Source organism: Cnephaeus nilssonii (genome assembly GCF_951640355.1).
Source record: "Cnephaeus nilssonii genome assembly, chromosome: 9".
Lineage (NCBI taxonomy): Eukaryota > Metazoa > Chordata > Mammalia > Chiroptera > Vespertilionidae > Cnephaeus > Cnephaeus nilssonii.
Window position 1 is genome coordinate 95021605 of NC_137080.1, and position 21582 is coordinate 95043186.

General features: G+C 47.1%; 2 protein-coding genes across 3 annotated transcripts in view; one reads left to right on the plus strand and one right to left on the minus strand.

Annotated features, from left to right (window-relative positions):
- The window catches only part of LOC307105299 (HLA class II histocompatibility antigen, DQ beta 1 chain-like), a 141272-nt gene extending 123045 nt beyond the window's left edge, over window positions 1–18227 (plus strand). Inside the window, exons 2-5 of one of the 2 annotated variants that reach the window (XM_079781021.1) lie at window positions 10043–10312; window positions 16186–16467; window positions 16885–16995; window positions 18063–18227. In XM_079781021.1, coding sequence (XP_079637147.1) covers window positions 10043–10312; window positions 16186–16467; window positions 16885–16995; window positions 18063–18076 — 677 coding nt within the window. In that variant the 3' untranslated portion in view covers window positions 18077–18227. The remainder of the gene's footprint in view (window positions 1–10042; window positions 10313–16185; window positions 16468–16884; window positions 16996–18062) is intronic. The other variant, XM_079781022.1, reaches the window with a different exon arrangement.
- Window positions 1903–4144, minus strand: LOC307105305 (synaptophysin-like protein 1). The gene has a single exon (XM_079781034.1). It carries the CDS (start codon window positions 4073–4075, stop codon window positions 3353–3355), a length of 723 nt encoding a protein of 240 aa, XP_079637160.1. The 5' UTR covers window positions 4076–4144; the 3' UTR covers window positions 1903–3352.
- Window positions 18228–21582: the final 3355 nt, after the last annotated feature.

Sequence of the window (21582 nt, forward strand, 5' to 3'; positions counted from 1 at the left end):
GACATAAGATCATTCTCACCCAAATGTTATTGCTGATGACACTGTTGAGCATAAACCATGACTTTGGGTGTGAGTTTAAGTGGGGCTATGATAACTGTTACACAGTTGAATATTAGAGCCTCTCTTTACTGTTAAGCACATATAGAAGATGACATTATGAAGATCCCATGAGAGATATTACAGTTTTTCTGAAGATAAAGCTAGATGGTGACCACAGATAGAAGCAGGGAAAAGAATGGTTTCTGGAAATATCGCAGGAATCAAGAGGAAAACAGAAACAGAGATGAGAGAGAAATAAAAGCCAGAGGTGAGCAGGTAAGAGTGGCAGGTGTAGGTGAGTGCTGAGCGACCCCACCAAGGTGGGGAGTGGATGAGGAGTGACAGGAAGAAAGAGCCTGAAGAAATGGATCAGGAGAGAAGTCTCAATCTGCAGCAAGTCCTTAGCAGGCAGCCTGAGTTCTCCTCTCCTGCCCTTGGATGATAAGGAGGAGCTCTCCACAATGCCCATCAGCCTCTGCAGACTGATGTCTCTCCCTTCTCTAAAAATTGTTGGAACCAGGGGTTCTGGGAACAGAGGTGTTGGCATTAGAAAGACACAGGGTCCAGTGGGGAGCTGCAGTGCAGATCAGAGGGGCAAGGGTGAGGGTGCAGGAAGAGTTGGAACATTCAGGCACGACGTCCAGACCAGTGTTTGAGTGAGCAGTGCTCCTCGGTTCTCCAGAGGGTCAAATGCTATAACCTGTCAATCTCAGGTGCTCCTACTTGACCCTCCTTTCCAGGTTCCATTAGCCCTGTTCATCTGAATCAACATTGTAGGGCCGCTGGCACAAAGAGGGTCCGTGGGCCTACGTGGTCAGTTACTGTCAAAGGTGGCAGAGCCTGGGAAGAGGAGGGATGGATGGGTAGGACTCCAGGAGGGGTCTGACACTGCGCATGCTCACTGATCAGAATGGAACCAACACGTGAAAGCTCCTTGTGCTAAACCCAATTTACTTCCTCTTTCTCTCAGGTTCCCCACGGGTCTGGGGTTTTCTTTGGAGGGTGTTATATTTGGGAAGTCGGGTCCAGGAACAAGTTCTGGATAAAAACAACTTGTGGTGGAGGTTCCTGCTCACTCATGTCTCTAATGGCTCAGTCAGCTAAATTGCCGGAACATCCATTTAGCCCACACATCAGTTTGATATACTGACCAGATGTAGTAAATTTAGCAATTTACCACAATTTGCTTGAGGAATAGTTTTATTGAATTCATTTATTAATTTTCTCATGAACATTAAAAATGTTAACATTTCAGAGAGAAAATTTTCAGTTTATATCTATATTGGTATCAAATCCTTTTAAAAGTTTTATTTTATAAACGTTAGCATTTTAAAGGCTCTTTGCTAATTTCTCTGCAGAATAAATTTGTTACTAGTAAATACACTAAATTTAACCAAAACATATTTTAACCATTTAAAATATTTATTCCAGTTTACATTCGAAGCATCTTAAACAACTTCTGAAATTGTCAGTGAATTGTAGTAGTCCTGTTTTCATTCCGTATTTATTAATGCATTTAATGGAAAGCTTCATGGAAGCTGAGCTGCTTGTTGGCAGAAGGTGGAGTAGAGTCTTAGAGAGCGAGAGAATGGGGGCCAGGGAGCAGGAGGGCTCACAGACCTCCAATTCACTTACCAACCATCAATTATGGCGTAACATATTTTAAACAAACTTTAGAAATATAAAAAAAGAAATGAGTTCAGATTACATTAATAATTTTAGTAAATTTAGTAAACTGGTCATTGGCAAATTGGTTCCCTGTTTTTTTTGTTTTTTTTTTTTCCCAAAGCATTTTTTATCTTTTATTCCTTGCCAAACATTAAAAAAAAAAAACACCCAAAAAACTACTGTGATATTCTCTTGCTTGCTTTGAAAATTAATTTTATTTTGCATTGCTCTTTGTAATATAACAATCAGTGCACTCTTTCTTTTGACTTCTTTATTAAGTTGGTTTCATAAAAGATATATTCTCATACTGACAATTCTTGTCATGAATAAAATCAACAAAAATAAGGCAATAGCAAGACATGCTTCACAAATAAACAATCAAGTGGTAAGAATACAAAATCTGGCCTGTACAACAAAAAGATTAGGAAGCAAAATGTGAATAAGCCCTGGATTCAAATATACCTAAAGACACAAAAAGCACAATCCATGGAAGATAAATAGGCAATACAGAATAGGGGAAACCTAAGTGGCCATTAAATACAAAGAAAGATCACCAACCTCAATCGCAATCAGAGAAATACAAATTAAAACACATCAAAGATTCCTGGTTTATGATGCATAATTTCATTATCAACCATTTGTGAAATAAGAATGAACATTAAGAAATATGAAATTCGAATTGCATTTATTTTCACAATATCAATGCTAAATTCAATAACAACTTCATTGAATCTAAATATTAAAGGTTTCAAAAATAAAAGGCAATCTTAATTTTTTTAACCATATGAATAGGGTCTGCCAAAAAAAGTAGATTATTTTATTCTACTTGCAAGGAGAATAGGTCTCAGCCTGCAGTTAAGTGGCATGAGCAACAAAGGACAACAAATATCACTAAGAGTAATGCCCATAGATATCAAAATATCTAGTTGAACCATGTTCTTTCTGCTTATATAGCAAGTCTATTAAACAACCAGCATAATGGAAGCTTACATCTCATGAGAAAGAATTACTAAATTAACATACATCTATTAGAAATTTTCAACCCCCACTCCCAAAACATTTTAGCACACCTATTAAGTACTGCAGGTCATTTAGAAAAACAAATAAAACATACATCCAGTCTTTGCAATTAAAATTTTTCCATACATATAAACAATGTCCAGATATAAATTCTGAACTAAATATGTTTTTTTCTAAATATGATTTATGTAATCAATGCTTTCTTAAACAAAGATAGGTCTTAGGTATATGATCTGTACAAACTGACAGTAGTGTATATTCCAAATAGATTTTTCTTCCTATTATGATATGACAATGTAACTCTTTTCTGAGTGAAGATATATATTAAGCTTAAAGTGTAAACACTCTGAAAGGCACACAAGTTAGCGAAGAAATTAATGTTCATTTAAAAATGTGTATCATCTTATAATAGGCCCTGAATTTTCAAATTTACATGTACGAATACATTTACATCTTAAATTTCTAGGAAAGGTACAGGCTTTGTGTAAAAAAGCAGCAAAATTTTAAACCCACCAATTTATTGAAAAAGCCATTACTTTTACTAGAAACACATAATGCTTCTCAAGATGTTGGCAACAGGTCGTAGTATAGACGTATATTTTATACAGTGTACTTCTCCCTTAAATTATATTCCAGTAGGAGGTGGACTACCTCCTTGGGTATGAGAAGCAGAAGTATTTGATGGACTGTGTAAGTTGGTCTCCTTGTACACAAACCATGCATTTCCTCCCCAAAGTATCATATTCAGAAAGCCAAAGATCACAGATACATTTAGGGATCCCATACTAGTCACAGAGCCAAAATAACACATCAATCCTTGAGAATGACAGGGTGTAACTTCCTGGACAATACTGGGACCGGTAGCTACTTTAATATCTGTAAGAGCTTTAGCCCAGGCTGAAGTGCTCACCAGCCACAAGAATGTGACAACAAGAGTAACAACAAAGTCAATCATGGGAAGTTTTCGACTATTCCGATATAGGTTTGTGTAACCAACATAGAGCAGAAGAGCAGCAATGCAGTACAGGAAGACAAAGACTGCAAATGTAACATAGAATTGTGCAGAAGAAGCGTAATCTCCAACAAGGACAAACTTGTTCCAACCTATATCACATGTATTTACTGGAGAAACCTGAAATGATGCCTCATTCAACCTGAATGGATAACCAAAAGTAGCCGTAATGGTTTTATTGTCAGAAACTTTAGGAGGACAACTCACTAGAATTTCTGTTTTGCCCTTAAAACCTCCACAGGTGGCAAAAGCAAAGATAGAAGCAACCCACTCGAGGACCTTGATGAAGCCCAGTGGCTCCTTGAGCGGGTTGAGGTTGAGCTGGAAGGAGGACATCCTCTGAGGGAAGGAGGGAGAGACAATCAGGATGGCTGGGCGGCGGAGGAGGAGGTCCGACAAGACCAAGCAGTCCGGCGGCCAGGAAGGCGGTTCCCTGGTTTTTGGTGGATTGGGGTCCTCAGTGCACCTGGATCCTTTTGCATCAAAGAAAGAGACCTAGCAGCCCCTCCACACTGCTTCCATGTGGCTTTATGAATAGAAAAGCTCGTCATGACACTCCTCTGCTTAAATCCCCTGTTTTGTCATACTGTGAAGAAGAGTCAGGTGACTTTCAATGGTGCAAAGACCAGTACACCTGAATCCCACCCTCTAATCATACCAAACCCCATGATGTGAGTGCCCTTCCCAACCCCCCAAGCCTTGCCAAACTTCCCCGTCTGCACCCCGGTAAGTGTTCTTGCCTGAAAGGCCCTTTATCGCTGAGCCATCACCTCCTCTGAGAAGTGCACCTGAAAGTCTGTCTCAGTCCTGTCATGACCTCTACACTGTCCACTCTCTGTGCTCCTCATCTGGAAAAATTATTATTCAAGAATAATCCACAATAATCATCATCCTCTGGCCCTATGTTGCCAGCCCATTCTAAGAGAAAAGAAAGCAAACCAACAGCCATCATTACCAGTTTATAGTTTTGTGTCCTGAACCTTCAACACTGCCTTAGTCAGTGTGTATGCCATTTCCCTTAGTGGCTGCTGCAAACTTTTGTCTTCATTTTTCCCCACGTGTGTCTCCACTTCCACGTGTGAACTCCTAGAAGGGAGAATCCTTGTATTTTCATCCTTGAAACCCAGGACCTTAACGCTGTAGGGGTATAAAAGCATTGTAGAGTACCCACCGTCTGGGGTCTGCTGGGTTTCGGGGAGGGGGACAGAACTACAGGAAACAAGGCTGCATAGAGGTGTCGGAGCTGAGCCGCCCGGGACCCTGCTCCTGGGTGGGGAGTGCAGGGCACTCAGCCTGTGGCCGGGACAGGGCTCTTAGACATGTGGCAGCAGCTAGTGAGGAGCGGCCAGTCCCTCTTCCTCTAAATCCAGTCCAGACGGGTGAAGTCTGTCCTCCTGGGCCTTGTGGCTCACAAACTGCACTCACTTGGTTCTCCTCTCATCGGTTTGTGTGTGACTCTGTGGTTTGCACTAAAGTTTCCACATTTGTGAGCCCACTGAGAGGAGGACCAGGTCTGAGAGCTGAAGTTGTCATTAAATGGCAGTTCTGTGCTGGCACTTCAGAGGGAAAGGCAGGGCGTTCATGGTCAAATGCATCTAATGTGCTCCCCCTCTCCCCTTTTCTCTCTGTAATGATGGGTAAGAGGTGGGGATTAAAAATCATAGAAATTCCAACATGCAAACAGAGATGAGAAATGACAAGGAGACTTTGCTGTCTTATTCGTGATGTCAACAAAGATGAACCCATACATTACATCCAACCTAACGTGCATGTGACTCAGCACGGACCGTGGGGACTCTTACAGGTATGTCTGTGCTCATGACTGTCCTGTGAGGTGTGTGTTCCACCTACAGATGAGGCAAAGCTGAGTCTTTAGTGGTAAAATGTTTATCTGTGGTCACTCTGCTGCTACGTTGACTCTTCAGATTCTCTAAAACAGGCGTCCTCAATCTACGGCCCGTGGACCACATGCGGGTGTTTTTGCCGTTTTGTTTTTTTACTTCAAAATAAGATATGTGCAGTGTGCATAGGAATTTGTTCATAGTTTTTTTTTTTTTAAACTATAGTCCGGCCCTCCAATGGTCTGAGGGACAGTGAACTGGCCCCCTGTTTAAAAAGTTTGAGGACCCCTGATCTAAAATGTGAATTTAAAGAGATAGGTTGTGTGGAGGAAGGACCTACATTATATGTGTCATTGGAAATGCATATAACTGGTTACCTAAGGGTTCATATGGGGACATATGTGAGTAGCTCCATAAAAATTTAGAAAAAATTAGGGATAAATCCTTGATGAATTGTAATTAAAGGGAAATAATGTTCTGGGGACAGGATTTCTATGTGACTGCTGCATTAAGGAGGCCACAGACCTTTTAAAACCAACAATGTTTCTGGTTCCTGCATGAATGCAGAATGGGTCCTGGATGGCGCTTTGGTGACAGATGTTACTATGTTCCCGGTGAACCCCACTGACCAGTGCAGATTCCTAGGATTCCAGGGAAGGCGGGTTCTCCCTGAATTTCTACCAGGAAGGAGCCCCCAACCTTAACCTTCCACCCGAGGGAACAGGGACATCCCTGGGGCGTCTCCCTCCCACAACCCGGACTCATGTTAATGGCTGCTTCTTTACAATGGCTACCCACGTGGCCCACACTCCCTCACCCTAAGGGCCCCGCCTCCACAGTGGCCCAGCCAGGTTGTTCAGGTGAGGTTCCAGAATAGGGATGTTGCCTTCCTCCCAGGCCAGGCCAGGCCAGCAGCAGCTGCCCTGAGTACTGTGTCCAGGATGGGGACAGTGCAGAGAAATCCAGAAAATGTAGAGAATGCTGACTGGGTCAGGGAAGCAGCTGGCAGAAGCCCAACCAGACTTTTCAGATGAGATTTTAGCCAATCAGAAAAAGGAGTCTAAGCTGACAACCCTGTTGCTAGTAGAGAAGTCTGTGCTAAGAGGCCTGTGAGACCCGGGAATCCCCAGGCCTGAGGCTGCCTCTGCTGCAAGGCCTGGAGCAGAGCAGAAGCGAGGGCAGGGCCCAGAGTAGAACTGATGGAATTCCCCCCCTATGAATGGAGGGAGGAGATGGGCCAGAGGCCTTTGCTGATCCCCACTTATTTCCCTCCTAAAAATCTCAAGAACAATAGGTTTTAAATGAATATCACAGATTCTGAGGGACCCTGAGGTGGAGGCTTAGGACACGGAGGCACCTTCAAGTTCCCTCTCTATTCTTCCTTGTCCCCCAACCCCATTCCAGGTCTGAGTTGGATGTTCCTCACTTAAGCTTCCACCCTAATTCTGGAGTGACCCTGACCCTGACCCACCACTGCTGGTCAGAGCCCAGGGCCGATCCCCTGGCACAGGTGCTCCGGAGTGATGCACCCAACAGAGAAAATGAGACCAGCTCACAGCCTCCACGTGAGCTGGAGCACCTCCTTGCTTCTTCTACCTGGTGAACTCCTTATATTCTGCTTTCAGATCCCGTCCTCAAATTTAAAAGAACCTAAAATATAGGAGAGAGAGAGAGAGAGAGAGAGAGAGAGAGAGAGAGAGAGAGAGAGAGACTATCTTGTTTATGAAATATTTGCCAGGCATTGTCTTAATTGCTCTATAACCATTCAGTACTACCCCTAGCCATGGGCGAGGGGAGCCTGAGAAGTAATACATTGATTAAAAACCACATCAATAGTTCCACCTGTGGGGCTTGATGCTCAGGGCTGCACAGCACAAGCTGTGAGTGTGAACACCTGCTCCCGCAGTCACACTGTCAGGCCCCAGGTGCTTCCCCACGTCTTTGCTCTTGACCTGGAGCTACACGTGCCATGTCCTGTTGGTGTGAATGTCTGTGGTTGCGCCTTTGCTGACATCAGATGGACCTGCTTAATGGTCCAGGGAGGATTGAAGCAGCCGAAGAGCTTAGAAGAGAAAAACCAACTTCAATGTAGAACCCCCTCAGATATCCCACTGCAGAAGGGAGGGAGCGGGGTATTTATTCTCATCTTTGCTGAGCCTGCAGATACCCCCACGGCCATTAAACCCCAGCTCTTGTGGCCTGCCCCGGTGGCAGGCTGAGAAAACCTCACATGGAGAGTTTTAAGAGCTTGCAATAGGCTGCATCAAACAAACAAACAAAAAAGAAAAAGAAAAATCAACTTAACTTTCAAATACGTTCATTCAAAGAGCACAAATGCAGTAATTCTCCCATAAGGAAGCCTCACTGGCCAGCAGGGCTGGTGCATTTCGTGTGTGATATTCACAACAGCCACACGTGCATCAGAGCGGAGCACTTTGCACTTAGAGCAGTCACATTGCTGTGAGTGTGTGTGGATGAAGGAGCAGATGTAAAAGGCAGGAAACATGATCCGCATTTCCCAAAGAGAAGCCTGAGGCTGAAGGAGGGTGAGTAACTTGTTGTCTCATAAAGCGCATTCGAGGAGGAGCTGCAGCTCAAAACTATTCCTCTCAAGGCTCTGCTCTTCCCACCACGACTTCAGGCTCCCGAGTGTTTAAGACAATGAAGGGAGCATCTCTGTGACAATGATTTTCTCTCCCTGGTACATGATCCCCGCTTATTTCCCTCCTGAACATCTCAAGTGTAAGGACAATAGGTTTTAACTGAATATTACAAAGATGCTTACTATTGAATCGCCTTTCTCTCTTGGGTCTCTAAACCCCTAAGGCATTCACCTTCTATAACTGAGAGAAAGTCTTCCAATGTTCACCCAGAGCAATGCCCTGCAGGCTGGGTTCCAGGCACTGGCTGAAGCACCTGCAGAGACAGCATCTGCCTGGAGACAGATGAGGCGGATCAGCTCCAGTGCTGATTGGCTCCTTTCCTGGGGACTCTCCAGTCTGACCCTGTGTGGCCTCTCTCAGGTTTTTATTCTCTGAAGTGGCTACATCAGTCATCAGGAGGAGCCGGGCTCTCTCCCCTTACTTCTTCCTTTGAGCTCCATCATGTCTGGGAAGCCGGCTCTGCGGCCCCCCGGAGGCCCCTGGGCAGCAGCTGTGATGGTGTGGCTGGTGGTGCTGATGGCCCCAGTGGCTGAGGGCAGAGACTCTCCATGTGAGTGCAGGGCAGCTGCCCTGCCTCCAGCCTGGGGTGGGCTCTGAGGACCCTGGGCTGGGGGAGGGGTGGCTGTGACCTGAGAACAGTCTGTGATCACCCATTTCCTCTTCGGGAAAGGGATCTGGCACCTTCTCATGTCCACCTTCTGGTGACAAGGTGAGGACACGGCCATCTCAGCGGCTTCAGCCTGGAGATGACCAATGGGAGGGCGGAGACTGGCCACTGCCAGTGACAGCAAAACGGCTATTTTTGAAGAAAAAGTTTCTCCAAAGAAGAGACAGCAGGGCTTGTCCCCAGACCTTGTCTGGACTGAAGACTAAGGGGCTCTGGTTGGGGAAACATGTGGGGAGGTCTGTGGGGTCAGGTTTGGGGAAAGGGCTCCCTGTCCCTGAGCCTGAGGGGAGGGCTCGCAGCAAACCCTGGCATCCGGGCAGCTGAGCTGGAGCCACAGGCAGGGCCTCAGCTTCCTCCCAGGGACTTAGGGTCCCACAGGGAGTGGGGGGAGTGAGTCTTGAGTCGATGGGGGACTGAACTGAGGAGAAAGGGGAAGTGAAGAGGGGATGGCATGCTGAGAAGCCATTTATTTCAGACAGGGTCCTGTCTCCATGTAAACGCTGTCAGTCTCCTGCCGCCCAGTGTAGGTGTCCTGGTCTCTCCACAATCACCTTTATGCTCTGGGTGCTCTGGGCAGCCAGTCCACGCTGGCCACTGGCACAGCCTCCTGGGATCCAGCTGGTCTGACTCGGGAGCCTGTGCCCTTTCCATGATGAGCCTCCCTTTCTGGGTGTGTTGGGGTGTGGGGGGGTCCCTTGGATCTCACTGAGTGGGGGGAAGGCTCTGACCAGGGAGGAGGGGCGAGAGCGAGCCTGTGGGAGGAGGACGCTGGGTCCCAGCTTTCTGTCATTGCTCCCTGGACTCTCAGTCTGTGGGGACGCTGGTCTCTGAGGTTCCCGGATTCCATGGGAAAAGGGACCTCACAGGGGGCGTCCTGACCGCCCTGAGGCGGGGCAGGGATGTGAGATCGCAGACAGCCCTCTCAGCGGGTGTCAGGCTCAGGTGGGATCCAGGCCCCAGGGCTTCCTGGAGACTCATTCCCCTCCATCCCCTCCCTACAGGGGGCAGTTCCAGAGGCCATGGCAGGGCGGGGGCGGGGTGGCCAGAAAGGAGGTCCAGCTGGCCTGCAGGTCTCAGCGGAGGAAGGTCCCAGCGCTGGCCCGGGGTGAGGCCTGAGGGTGGCTCCCCGCAGGGGACTTCGTGCTCCAGTATAAGGCCCTGTGCTACTTCACCAACGGGACGGAGCGGGTGCGGTTCCTGGTGAGACACATCTACAACCAGGAGGAGTACTTGCGCTTCGACAGCGAAGTGGGGGAGTTCCGCGCGGTGACCCCGCTGGGGCGGCCTACCGCCGAGTACTGGAACAGCCAGAAGGACCTCCTGGAGCGGAAGCGGGCAGAGGTGGACACGGTGTGCAGACACAACTACCCGATAGGTGAGGCCAGGACCCTGCACCAGCGAGGTGAGCACCCTGTCCGGCCCCCTCCGCCTGACCAGTCTTCAGCCCTGGGAGGGGCGGCTTCTGGGACCCAGCTCCCTCCACTGAAGGGACAGGGAGTCCAGAAGGGAAGGCGGGATCGGGGTCGGGACTGAGGGGGACCGAGGGCGGGAATGAGGGGGAAAGGGGGGACTGAGGGCGGGACTGAGGGGGAGATGGGGGACCGAGGGCGGGAAGGAGGGGGGGAAGGGGGAATGAGGTGGTGATGGAGGGGAAAAGTGGGAGACTGAGGGCATGATGGAGGGGTAAAGTGGGGGACTGATGGTGGGAATAAGGGGGAAAAAGGGAGACTGAGAGCGGGAATGAGGAGGAGCAAGGGGTACTCAAGGTTGGGAGGAGGGGGAAAGAGGGGGACTGAGGGCAGGAATGAGGGGAAAGAGGGGGACCCGAAGGCGGAATTAGAGAGAAAGAGAATGACTGAGGGCGGGAATGAGGGTTATTTAGGGCGGGAAGGAGTGGGAGAGAGGGGGACCAAGGGCAGGAATAAGGGGTAAAGAGGGGGACTGAGGGCGGGAATAAGGGGGGAACAGAGGCGTACAGAGAGGCTCGCCCTAGGGATGGCACTGCACAGAACTCTAAGCGCCTAAGCAGGTCCAGTTCCCCAGGAGCCCACAAGGCATGCGAAGTGGGCCCAGGCATGTGCTCTGCTTCTTTTTCCACTCATTTTGCACCTCCCTTCTCACACTCAGTTGTTCTTGCCTCCTTGTCCCTCACTTTGAGGGAACTACCCCCCAGTCCCTGTGCCCTGTGTCCCTGTGTCCTGTGTCCCTGTGCTCCGTGTCCCTGTGCCCTGTGTCCTTGTGCTCCGTGTCCCTGTGCCCTGTGTCCCTGTGCTCCGTGTCCCTGTGCCCTGTGTCCTTGTGCTCCGTGTCCCTGTGCCCTGTGCCCCTGTGCCCTGTGTCCCTGTGCTCTGTGTCCTGTGTCCCTGTGCTCCGTGTCCCTGTGCCCTGTGCCCTGTGTCCCTGTGTCCCTGTGCTCCGTGTCCCTGTGCCCTGTGTCCTTGTGCTCCGTGTCCCTGTGCCCTGTGCCCCTGTGCCCTGTGTCCCTGTGCTCCGTGTCCCTGTGCTCTGTGTCCTGTGTCCCTGTGCTCCGTGTCCCTGTGCCCTGTGCCCTGTGTCCCTGTGTCCCTGTGCTCCGTGTCCCTGTGCCCTGTGTCCTTGTGCTCCGTGTCCCTGTGCCCTGTGCCCCTGTGCCCTGTGTCCCTGTGCTCCGTGTCCCTGTGCTCTGTGTCCTGTGTCCCTGTGCTCTGTGTCCCTGTGCCCTGTGTCCCTGTGTCCCTGTGCTCCGTGTCCCTGTGCCCTGTGTCCCTGTGCTCCGTGTCCCTGTGCTCTGTGTCCTGTGTCCCTGTGCTCCGTGTCCCTGTGCCCCTGTGTCCTGTGTCCCTGTGCTCCGTGTCCCTGTGCTCCGTGTCCCTGTGCCCTGTGCCCCTGAGCCCTGTGTCCCTGTGCTCCGTGTCCCTGTGCCCTGTGTCCCTGTGCTCTGTGTCCCTGTGCCCTGTGTCCCTGTGCTCCATGTCCCTGTGCTCCGTGTCCCTGTGCCCTGTGTCCCTGTGCTCTGTGTCCCTGTGCCCTGTGTCCCTGTGCTCCGTGTCCCTGTGCTCCGTGTCCCTGTGCTCTGTGTCCCTGTGCCCTGTGTCCCAGTGCCCTGTGTCCTGTGTCCCTGTGCCCCTGTGCTCCGTGTCCCTGTGCCCTGTGTCCGTGTGCCCTGTGCCCCTGTGCTCCGTGTCCCTGTGCCCTGTGTCCCTGTGCTCCGTGTCCCTGTGTCCTGTGTCCCTGTGCCCTGTGTCCCAGTGCCCTGTGTCCCTGTGCTCCGTGTCCCTTTGCTCCGTGTTCCTGTGCTCCATGTCCCTATGCCCTGTGTCCCTGTGCCCTGTGTCCCTGTTCCCCTTGTCCCCTGCCCCCACGCTGCTGTGAACTTGTAGCAGGACCGCCTTCAGCTTAACCCGCCTGGGAGATTGGGAGCTCCACACTGCCTCCAGGGCCCAGCTCTCACGTGCAACATATCACAGTCATGATGAAGTGATTTTGTTCTTTTTTTTTTTTTAATTCTTTGTTGTTTAAAGCAGTGGTTCTCAACCTTCCTAATGCCGCGACCCTTTAATACAGTTCCTCATGCTGTGGTGACCCCCAACCATAAAATTATTTTCGTTGCTACTTCATAACTGTAATTTGGCTACTGTTATGAATCGTAATGTAAATATCTGTGTTTTCCGATGGTCTTAGGCGACCCTGTGAAAGGGTCATTCGACGCCCAAAGGGGTCGCAACCCACAGGTTGAGAACCGCTGGTTTAAAGTATTACATATAATATTACATATGTTTCCTTCTTCCCCCATTGACCTCTCCTTGGCTGCCCTCCCCCAACCCCAATCCCAACCCTAACCCTAACCCAACCCCCTCTTCCCTCTGAAGTTTGATGGTCTGTTCAATTCTTCTCTATTTTTGTTCATCAGTTTTTGTTGTTCATTATATTCCACAAATGAGTGAGATCATGTGATATTTCTCTTTCTCTGACTGGTTTATTTCACTTAGTATAATGCTCTCCAGTTCTATTCATGCTGTTACAAATGGTAAGAGTTCTTTCTTTGTCACAGCAGTGTAGTATTCCATTGTGTAGATGTGCCACAGTTTTCTAATCCACTCATCTGCTGATGGGTATTTAGGCTGTTTCCAAATCTTAGCTATTGTAAATTGTGCTGCTATGAACATAGTGGTGTGTATATCCTTTCTGATTGGTGTTTCTGATTTCTTAGGATATGTTCCTAGAAGTGGGATCACTGGGTCAAATGGGAGTTCCATTTTTAGTGTTTTGAGGAAACTCCATACTGTTCTCCACAGTGGCTGCACCCATCTGCATTCCCACCAGCAGTGCACGAGAGTTCCTTTTTCTCCGCATCCTCGCCAGCACTTGTCATTTGTTGATTTGTTGATGATTGCCATTCTGACCAGTGTGAGTTGTTTTGATTTGCATCTCTCAGATGATTAGTGACTTTGAGCATGTTTTCATATGTCTCCTGGTCTTCTGTATGTCCTCTTTTGAAAAGTATCCATTTAGGTCTGTTGGCCATTTTTTTTATTGGATTTTTTATCTTTCTTTTGTTAAGTTGTTTGAAGTCCCTGTTAATTTTGGAGATTAAACTCTTATTGGAGATAACATCGGCAAATATGTTCTCCCATGCAGTGGGTTTTCTTATTTTGTTGATGGTTTCTTTAGCTGTGAAGAAGCTTTTTATTGTTTTGGCTCTTTGGTCTAAAATTATTATTCATGTGAATTCTGTTCTCTAAATGTCTGTCACTAGTCCTGCACCTCTTTTAGCAGCGACTGCCAGGTCTGTTTCTGGGCCTCTGCCCACACATTCCCTGGCGCAGTGAGCTCACTCAGCCTTTCTGAAATCAATGAATAAATTCTCAGCTGCCACCCACTGATGCTTAAAAATGGACTTTATTAATTATTTTGTGCTATTTTGCTTAATGCTGTAAACTCTTCTTGACCTGGATCTTAATTTAGAATTTGTGAACACAAAGTCTGATAAAACAAAGGTGTTTGCGAAAAGCAAAAACAACACTTCAGTGGTTCGTAAGGCAGAATTTTAATCTCTTAGGAAGCTCAGCAAATGGTGCAATAGACCTGAAGTTTTGAAGTAAATAAAGTGATGCCATTAAATTACTGAATAAAAATTGTTTCAAGTTTCTTTTGACTTAGACCCTGCCTCCCCACGCCCCAGAATCACCATCCATTCAGGGGTAGATATTATGAATAGTAATTATATCCATTTAATGAGCATCTACTGCTTGACAATTACCTTACCAAATACCCTCTGTGTAACGCTATTTAACTTTACAACTGCTGTGTGTTAGGAGTTAGCATGACCACTTTAATATGCTAATATTGGTACATAATAAACACTTGAATTAATTAGCCCAGCTGTACACTACACAGCAGTCGTTGTGTTCTGTATTGCATGTGTATACTACATGTATATCATGGGAGCACAGCCTCATTTAAGCAGTTATGACCAGAAGCAGCAAAATGAGTCTGTTCCTGCCTATTTTCAATGTTGGTGGGATGGAAAGTTCACCAGTGAATCCCGAGTCTGGCCCCAGTGTTATCTCCACATGTTCACACAACTTTTGCTGACTTTACACTCTCTTGCCTTCTGACCCACATCCTAATGCCACCAAGTGCTTATATTTTTGCTATTTCAGGTCTATTTTCATAAAAGTTATTCTAACATATTTCTTTTGAATTCATGCCCTGTTTTTTTACTCCAAATCTGTCTACTAGCAAGCTGACAGCTTTTGTAAATCCAGCTAGCTGACCATGCTTTTAGTCAGTCCCCAGGAAGGAGAACCTGACAAGAGTCTAAGTGAGCCTGGCTGGTGTGGCTCAGTGGTTGAGCACTGTCCCATACACTGGAAGATCGTGGGTTTGATTCCAGGTCAGGGCACATGCCCAGGTTGTGGCTTCGATCCATGATCGGGGTGCATGCAGAAGGCAACCGATCGATCTCTCTCTCTCTCTCTCTCTCTCTCTCTCTGTGTGTGTCCCTTTTCCTCTACATCTCTCTCTCTCTCTCTCTCTCTCTCTCTCTCTCTCTCTCTCTCTCTCTATATATATATATATATATATATATATATATATATATATGTATATATACACACATATATATATAAAATTAATGAAAACATATTTAAAGAGCACACATGAACTATTTAGTATATAGTTTCATACTATCAGAATATGGGAGATGCGGTAAAATGTCTGGAGAGATAAAGGATAAGATGTGTAAAAGGGAAGAAGAGGTCTAGAGTATTTGACCACAGATGGCTATCTGAGAAGATAAAGGAATGGAGACATGAGCAAATGTAATGTTCATCAGTGTTGCTTGTTTTCAAGGTTCTTTTTTCCTTCAAAAAATTACAAACTTTTGAAATAACATTTATTTTACTAGATTGCGATTTCTATAAGGGGAGGGACCATGGTCTGTTGTTTATCTTTCTATTCCTAGTGCTTGAGAAATTCATATTTGTTGAATGAATGAATAAATGAATCAGTAAATGGATAAAACATAGGTGGCATGGATAACGTGGACATGAAGTTTATTATTTAATAGAATACAATTTAATGGGAGTTGGCCACAGAAAGGCATCTGGGCTGGGTTAGGCTAACAGCTGAGAGGGATTTGTTGCTGGTGACACATGAGAAGTGCCCGTGCCCTTAAGTTCTGTCTGTGTTACCTGCTGAGAATGGTAGGGAAGAGCCTGTTTGAGAACATTGCTTCGGAGGGAGGATGTGATGCTCACTGCTGTCCTGCTCTGTTGGACATAGAACTTCTGTAAGGTTCCTAATTCTCAGTCCCTGTTACTGTTCCTGGAGCCGTGACCAGTGCTGATGGTCTCATGCCCCTGAGACTCAAACTGATGTATTTTCTCCACTGTGAGGAGCTGTGGGACCAAGAGGAAACGGTCACTGCCCTGGTGTGAATCTCTAAGCTGATCCCCAGGGTCACCGTCAAGGTGGAGGGAAAAGAAGTCCAGGTTTTTCATCTTTATTTAAAAACATTGTGAATAGTAGCCTATATAACACAGCAATTTAAACATTTAAATTGCTTCATTTTTATCAAGTGGTTACAGAATAACTCCCATAAAATGATTGCGGTTAGCTCTTGACCCTGAAAAGTTAACTGACTCATGTGTTTACTCAGCTAATCAAGTGGCCCAGCTCAGGTCTTCATCCCGGACTCGGAATCCAGGCATCTTTCCCGATGGTTCAGGGAGGACCCTCCCCGTGGGTCACATCTCACTCTGTCTTTTCTTGTCTGTTACCCTCCCCTCCCAGTGGAGCCTACAGTCATAGTCTCCCCAGCCAAGACAGAGGCCCTGACCCACCACAACATGCTGGTCTGCTCGGTGACGGATTTCTATCCAGCCCACATCCAAGTCCGGTGGTTCCGGAACGACCAGGAGGAGACAGCCGGCGTCGTGTCCACCCCCGTCATCAGGAACGGGGACTGGACCTACCAGGTCCTGGTGATGCTGGAAATGACCCCCCAGCGAGGAGACGTCTACACCTGCCGCGTGGAGCACCCCAGCCGCCAGAGCCCCATCACAGTGGAGTGGCGTAAGGGGCAGTTTCTTCCCTGCACCCTGGGCTCCACAGACAGAGGGCAAACAGCGGCCCCTGGCTGTCCCATCGCATCCCTACCCCTGATGTCACTGCTGAGTGGACAACACAGGACGCTAGTGCCCTCTGGTGCCGTGGCAGGGGCATCAGATCTCATTGTGTTTTCAGACACTATGGAGGTCACTGTGCACTGTGCCCAGCCTGGGAGCTCTGGAGGGCTGACTATGGCGGCTGGTGATGGGGCTTGGGGGTCCAACGTCAAGGATGTGTGTGAAGGAACAAGACCCACTTCCCCCCTGTCACCACCCATGGTGTCCAAGGGTTTACTGGCTGGTCCTGCCCCAGGGGTGGAGGCTCCCAAAGGGCCCCTGTGGGTTTGGGGACAGAAGCTGACACCCAGGCTCTGCTTCCCAGGGGCGCAGTCTGGATCCGCCCAGAGCAAGATGCTGAGTGGCGTCGGGGGCTTCGTGCTGGGGCTGATCTTCCTGGGGCTGGGCCTTGTCATCCGTCACAGGAAACAGAAGGGTGAGCACCTGGGAAACGGGAAGATGGGCTGTGCCCGGACCCTCTTTTGAGAGGGCCTGTGCTTCTAGGTGCAACTCTCCTCCTGACCTGGAAGGCAGGTGGCCAGGCTGGTGGTGGGAGGGGACAGACAGCTGGGTGAGGCTTTGGACTGGATTTTACTGGTTGAAAGGCAGCCCTGCCACAGGCGTGACTGTGGCGAGTGCCCTGGGGCTGAGAGCTCAGCACTGTCTCGCTGGCCCTTTTCCAGAAGCTGCTTCTTTAAGAAGGTCAGCGCATCGGCTTCCCTTCCTCTTAGTGTCAGGTCCACTCATTGGGGGGATCGTATCTTAGGGGTAAGGCCTTGTGGCTGATGGGTAGGGGGGACATAGATTTCCAATTAAGTTGCTTATTTCATTTCCTGTGGGTGGGAGAGGGACTGGCTGTGTGATGAGACCTGTCTCTGTGTAAAGTCCTTTTGGATCTCCTGGGCCTCCCTCCAGGGTCTATCTCTGCTCTGATTTAATGGGGGCGGGGGGTGTGAGGACCGGAAAAAGAGGGAGGGGGGCAAGATGAGTGTTCCTGGTCACAAAGGTCGCGGTTCATTGCCTATTCCCTGCCAGGGGATCAGGATTCGGGGAGAAGCTCACCAGTTTCTGAAAGAAGCTCCGGGCTTGTTACCCAGAACCAGGGTTTAACTTTGGTGAATCTTTCTGTGAAACGTGGAGCCAGAGCCACGTCTTGGGTGGTAGGCACGGGGGTGATGCCCACTTTGTGCCACATGCTGGTGTCTCCTGCCTGTGGGCATTTATAAGTGACTCCTAGTGGTGGAAGGACGGTTAGTTATCAATAAATTTGCTAAAAGATGAAATGCTCATATCCCCCAAGGATAACAGCTGTTCCCCGCCTCCTGCATGTCTGCGTGAGGCTGAAGTGGTGTCCTCTTCAGCTGATTTCACCCCGACACCGATACTCGGGGAGGTGATGACTTTATGCCCAGACCTCAGCTTTACCTGATGCTACAGGGCCCCGAGGGGAGGGGACAGGGTGTGTCCCCAGGTGCCGGGTGCAGACCACTCTCTCTCCTACAGGGCTCCTGCGCTGACTCCTGAGGGCGCTTTGGCTGGGATCGGCTGTGTTTCTTCTGAAAAGCCTGCTTGTTGTCCTCATGCAGATTTCCCAGCTGCCTGTGTGCCTGCTCCTCTGAGATCAGAGTCCTAGTTACTCTGATGCAGTCGGCCCGGCATCTGCTGTGACCCTCCCCGGGAGGCCATGCTGTGACCTTGGAGTCTGTCCTGTGGGCTGTCAGCTGAGTCTACTCAAGGCCCCCAAGGCATTTTTCTTTTGTTCCTCCTCCCCTACTATCCCTCCCCTTCCCACCACTGTCAAGAGAAGCACATTAAAGCCTTTACCTGACTCTGGAGCTTTTATCACAATTAAACATGTTATCTGTATCCTGAGCCTTATTAACTGGGTGGAGGGAGGAAGCCACTGCTGAATGAAAGGAACATATTTTGCTCCTTGAGGGAGACTAGAGCATCTTGAGGTGCTGTGATAAACGTGGACAGAGGGAATAATTCAATCATTCTGCTTCCTGGCTCTTTGGTATTGATGTTCAGTGCACTGGCCTTAGGATGTGCCGGCCTCTCTTCCAGCCTGGTGGGTAGAGTGTATGTGAGCAAGGTGGAAGTACCTGGGCCCAGGTACAGTGGCCCCTGGTGTCTCAAAGAACCAAACTGATGTTTCAGATGTCTTGGCAAGTCACATTGATCCAGGTAAAAAATACTGTTTTTATGATGACAAAATTCTTTTATTAGCAGACTAGAGGCTTGGTGCATGAATTTGTGTACAGTGGGGTCCCTCGGCCTGGCCAGAAATCAGGGCTGATTGGAGCCATCTCACCCAGTCTTGATCGGGGTGAGCGGGGCTGGCCAATGTGCAAAGTCTAATATGTACATTGTCCCCTTGACCAGGAGTTCAACCAGCAGGCAGGCCAGCCAACCAGGGAAAGGACTGCGGGAGGTTAGCTGGCTATGTTAGCACACTGACCACCAGGGGCAGTTCCTGCATTGAGTGTCTGCCCCTTGGCGGTCAGTGCACATCATAGCGACCTGTTGTTCAGTCGTTCAGTTACTTATGCTTTTATATAGAGAGAGAGTCAACCAGTTAGAAATTGGTGATGAATGAATGAACATGTTTTCAGGCCTGAACATTTTTTGTGGTTATCTGCAGCAGTAGTTTAAAGAATAATTTAAAATAGCACTTTATTATCCCAAGCACTAATTATAAAAAATATATGCACCCCTATGTTCATTGCAGCGTTATTTACAGTAACCAAGGTATAAAAGCCACTCAAGTGTCCATCAATAAACAAGTGGATAAAAAAGTTTGGTATATATAAACAATGGATTATTACTTGGCCATAAAAAAATAAAGAAATCTTACCATCTGTGACAGCATGGACGGACCTAGAGCCGTGGTTGGCAATCTGCGGCTTGTGAGCCACATGCAGCTCTTTGGCCCCTTGAGTGTGGCTCTTCCACAAAATACCATGGCCTGGGCAAGTCTATTTTGAAGAAGTGGCGGTAGAAGAACTTTAAGTTTAAAAAATTTGGCTCTCAAAAGAAATTTTAATCGTTGTACTGTTGATATTTGGCTCTGTTGACTAATAAGTTTGCCGACCACTAACCTAGAGGGTATTATGCTAAGTCAAATAAGTCAGACAAAGACAAATACTATATCATTTCACTTATACACTGAGTGGCCAAATTATTATGATCTCTGAACACATAATAATCTGGCCACTAAGTGTATATCCTATATAATAAAAGGCTAATATGCACATTGTCCTCTTGACCAGGCAGGCTGGCCAACCGCCCATGCCCCTCCCCCTGGCCAGGCTGGCCGGACGCCCACCCCCACCCATGCACAAATTCATGCATTGGGATATATATATATATATATTGAGTGGCCAGATTATTATGTGTTCAGAGATCATAATAATCTGGCCACTTGGTGTATGTGGAATCTAAAGAGCAAAGTAAATGGATAAATAAAACAGAAATAGACTCATAGATACAGAGACCCAGGTAGTGATTGCCAGAGAGGTTGGGGGTTGAGGGACTGGGTGAAAAAGGTGAAGGGATTAAGAATTACAGATTGAGCCCTAGCTGGTTTGGCTCAGTGGATAGAGCATTGGCCTGTGGACTGAAAGATCCCAGGTTTCATTCCGGTCAAGGGCACATGCCCAGGTTGTGGCTCGATCCCCAGTAGGGGGCAAGCAGAAGGCAGCCAATCAATGAGTCTCTCTCATCATTGATGTTTGTCTCTCTCTCTCCCTCTCCCTTGCTCTCTGAAATCAATAAAAACATGTTTAATAATAATAAAAATGAAATACAGATTGGTAGTCACAAAATAATCACAGGGTTGTAAAGTGTAGCATAGTAAATAATATTGTAATAACTATGTACAGTGCCAAGTGGGTACTTGAAATATTACCGGGACCACTTTGTAAATTTTTATTTTGGGAAAAGTATAACCAGCAATAAAAGTAATATTCTTTGTTCCAAATGATTGAAATCCAACTGAAGTTTAGTTTGCGGGCTTGATCCTGAGTAGGGGGTGTGCAGGAGGTAGCCGATCAATGATTATCTCTCATCATTAAATGTTTCTATCTCTCTCTCCTTCTCCCTTCCTTTTTGAAATAAATAAAAATATTTTTTAAAATCCTTCTAGCAAAAAAAAAAAGCCCCGATGGTTTAACTAGTGAATTCTACTAAACCTTTAAAGAAGAATTCATGCCAATCCTTCTCAAATAAAGGATACAAACTTCCACTTGTACAATGAATATGTTCTTGGGAATCTAAGCATAGTATAGTTAATATTTTTTATATACTCTAAGTTGCAAAGAGAGTAGATCTTAAATGATCTCATCACAACAATAACAAAAATGGTTATCAAATGAGATGATAGAGATGTTAACCAATGCTCTCTGAAAATTACTTCACAATATATCGTGTATTAAATTATCATGTTGTACATCTTAAACTTATACAATGTTACATCTAAATAAAGCTTAAAAGAAAACCTACAAACAAACAAAAAGGATTTTTCTTATACAGTAGTTCCCCCTTATCCATGGGCAATATGTTCCAAGACCCCCCAGTGAATGCCTGAAACCAAACCCTATACATACCTATGATAAATTTTAATTTGTAAATTGGGCACAGAGATTAATAATAATAAATAATAAAATAGAACAATTATAAAAATATACTGTAATAGGGGCTATGTGAATGTGGTCTCTCTCACTTTTTCTCTCTCAAAATATTCTTTGAATTGCTTATTTCTGAAATTTTCAATTTAATATTTTCAGTCCATAGTTGACTGAGGTAACTGAAACTGCAGAAAGGGAAATCATGGACAAGAGAAGCCATTATACATAGTATATTATACTAGTTTTCTCATTGACTAATGATTTAAATAAAACCTTGGACTTTTTTTATTTCTTAAAATATGTTTTTATTGATTTCAGAGAGGAAGGAAGAGGGGGAGAGAGAGAGAGAGAGAGAGAGAGAGAGAGAGAGAGAGAGAGAGAGAAACATTAATGAT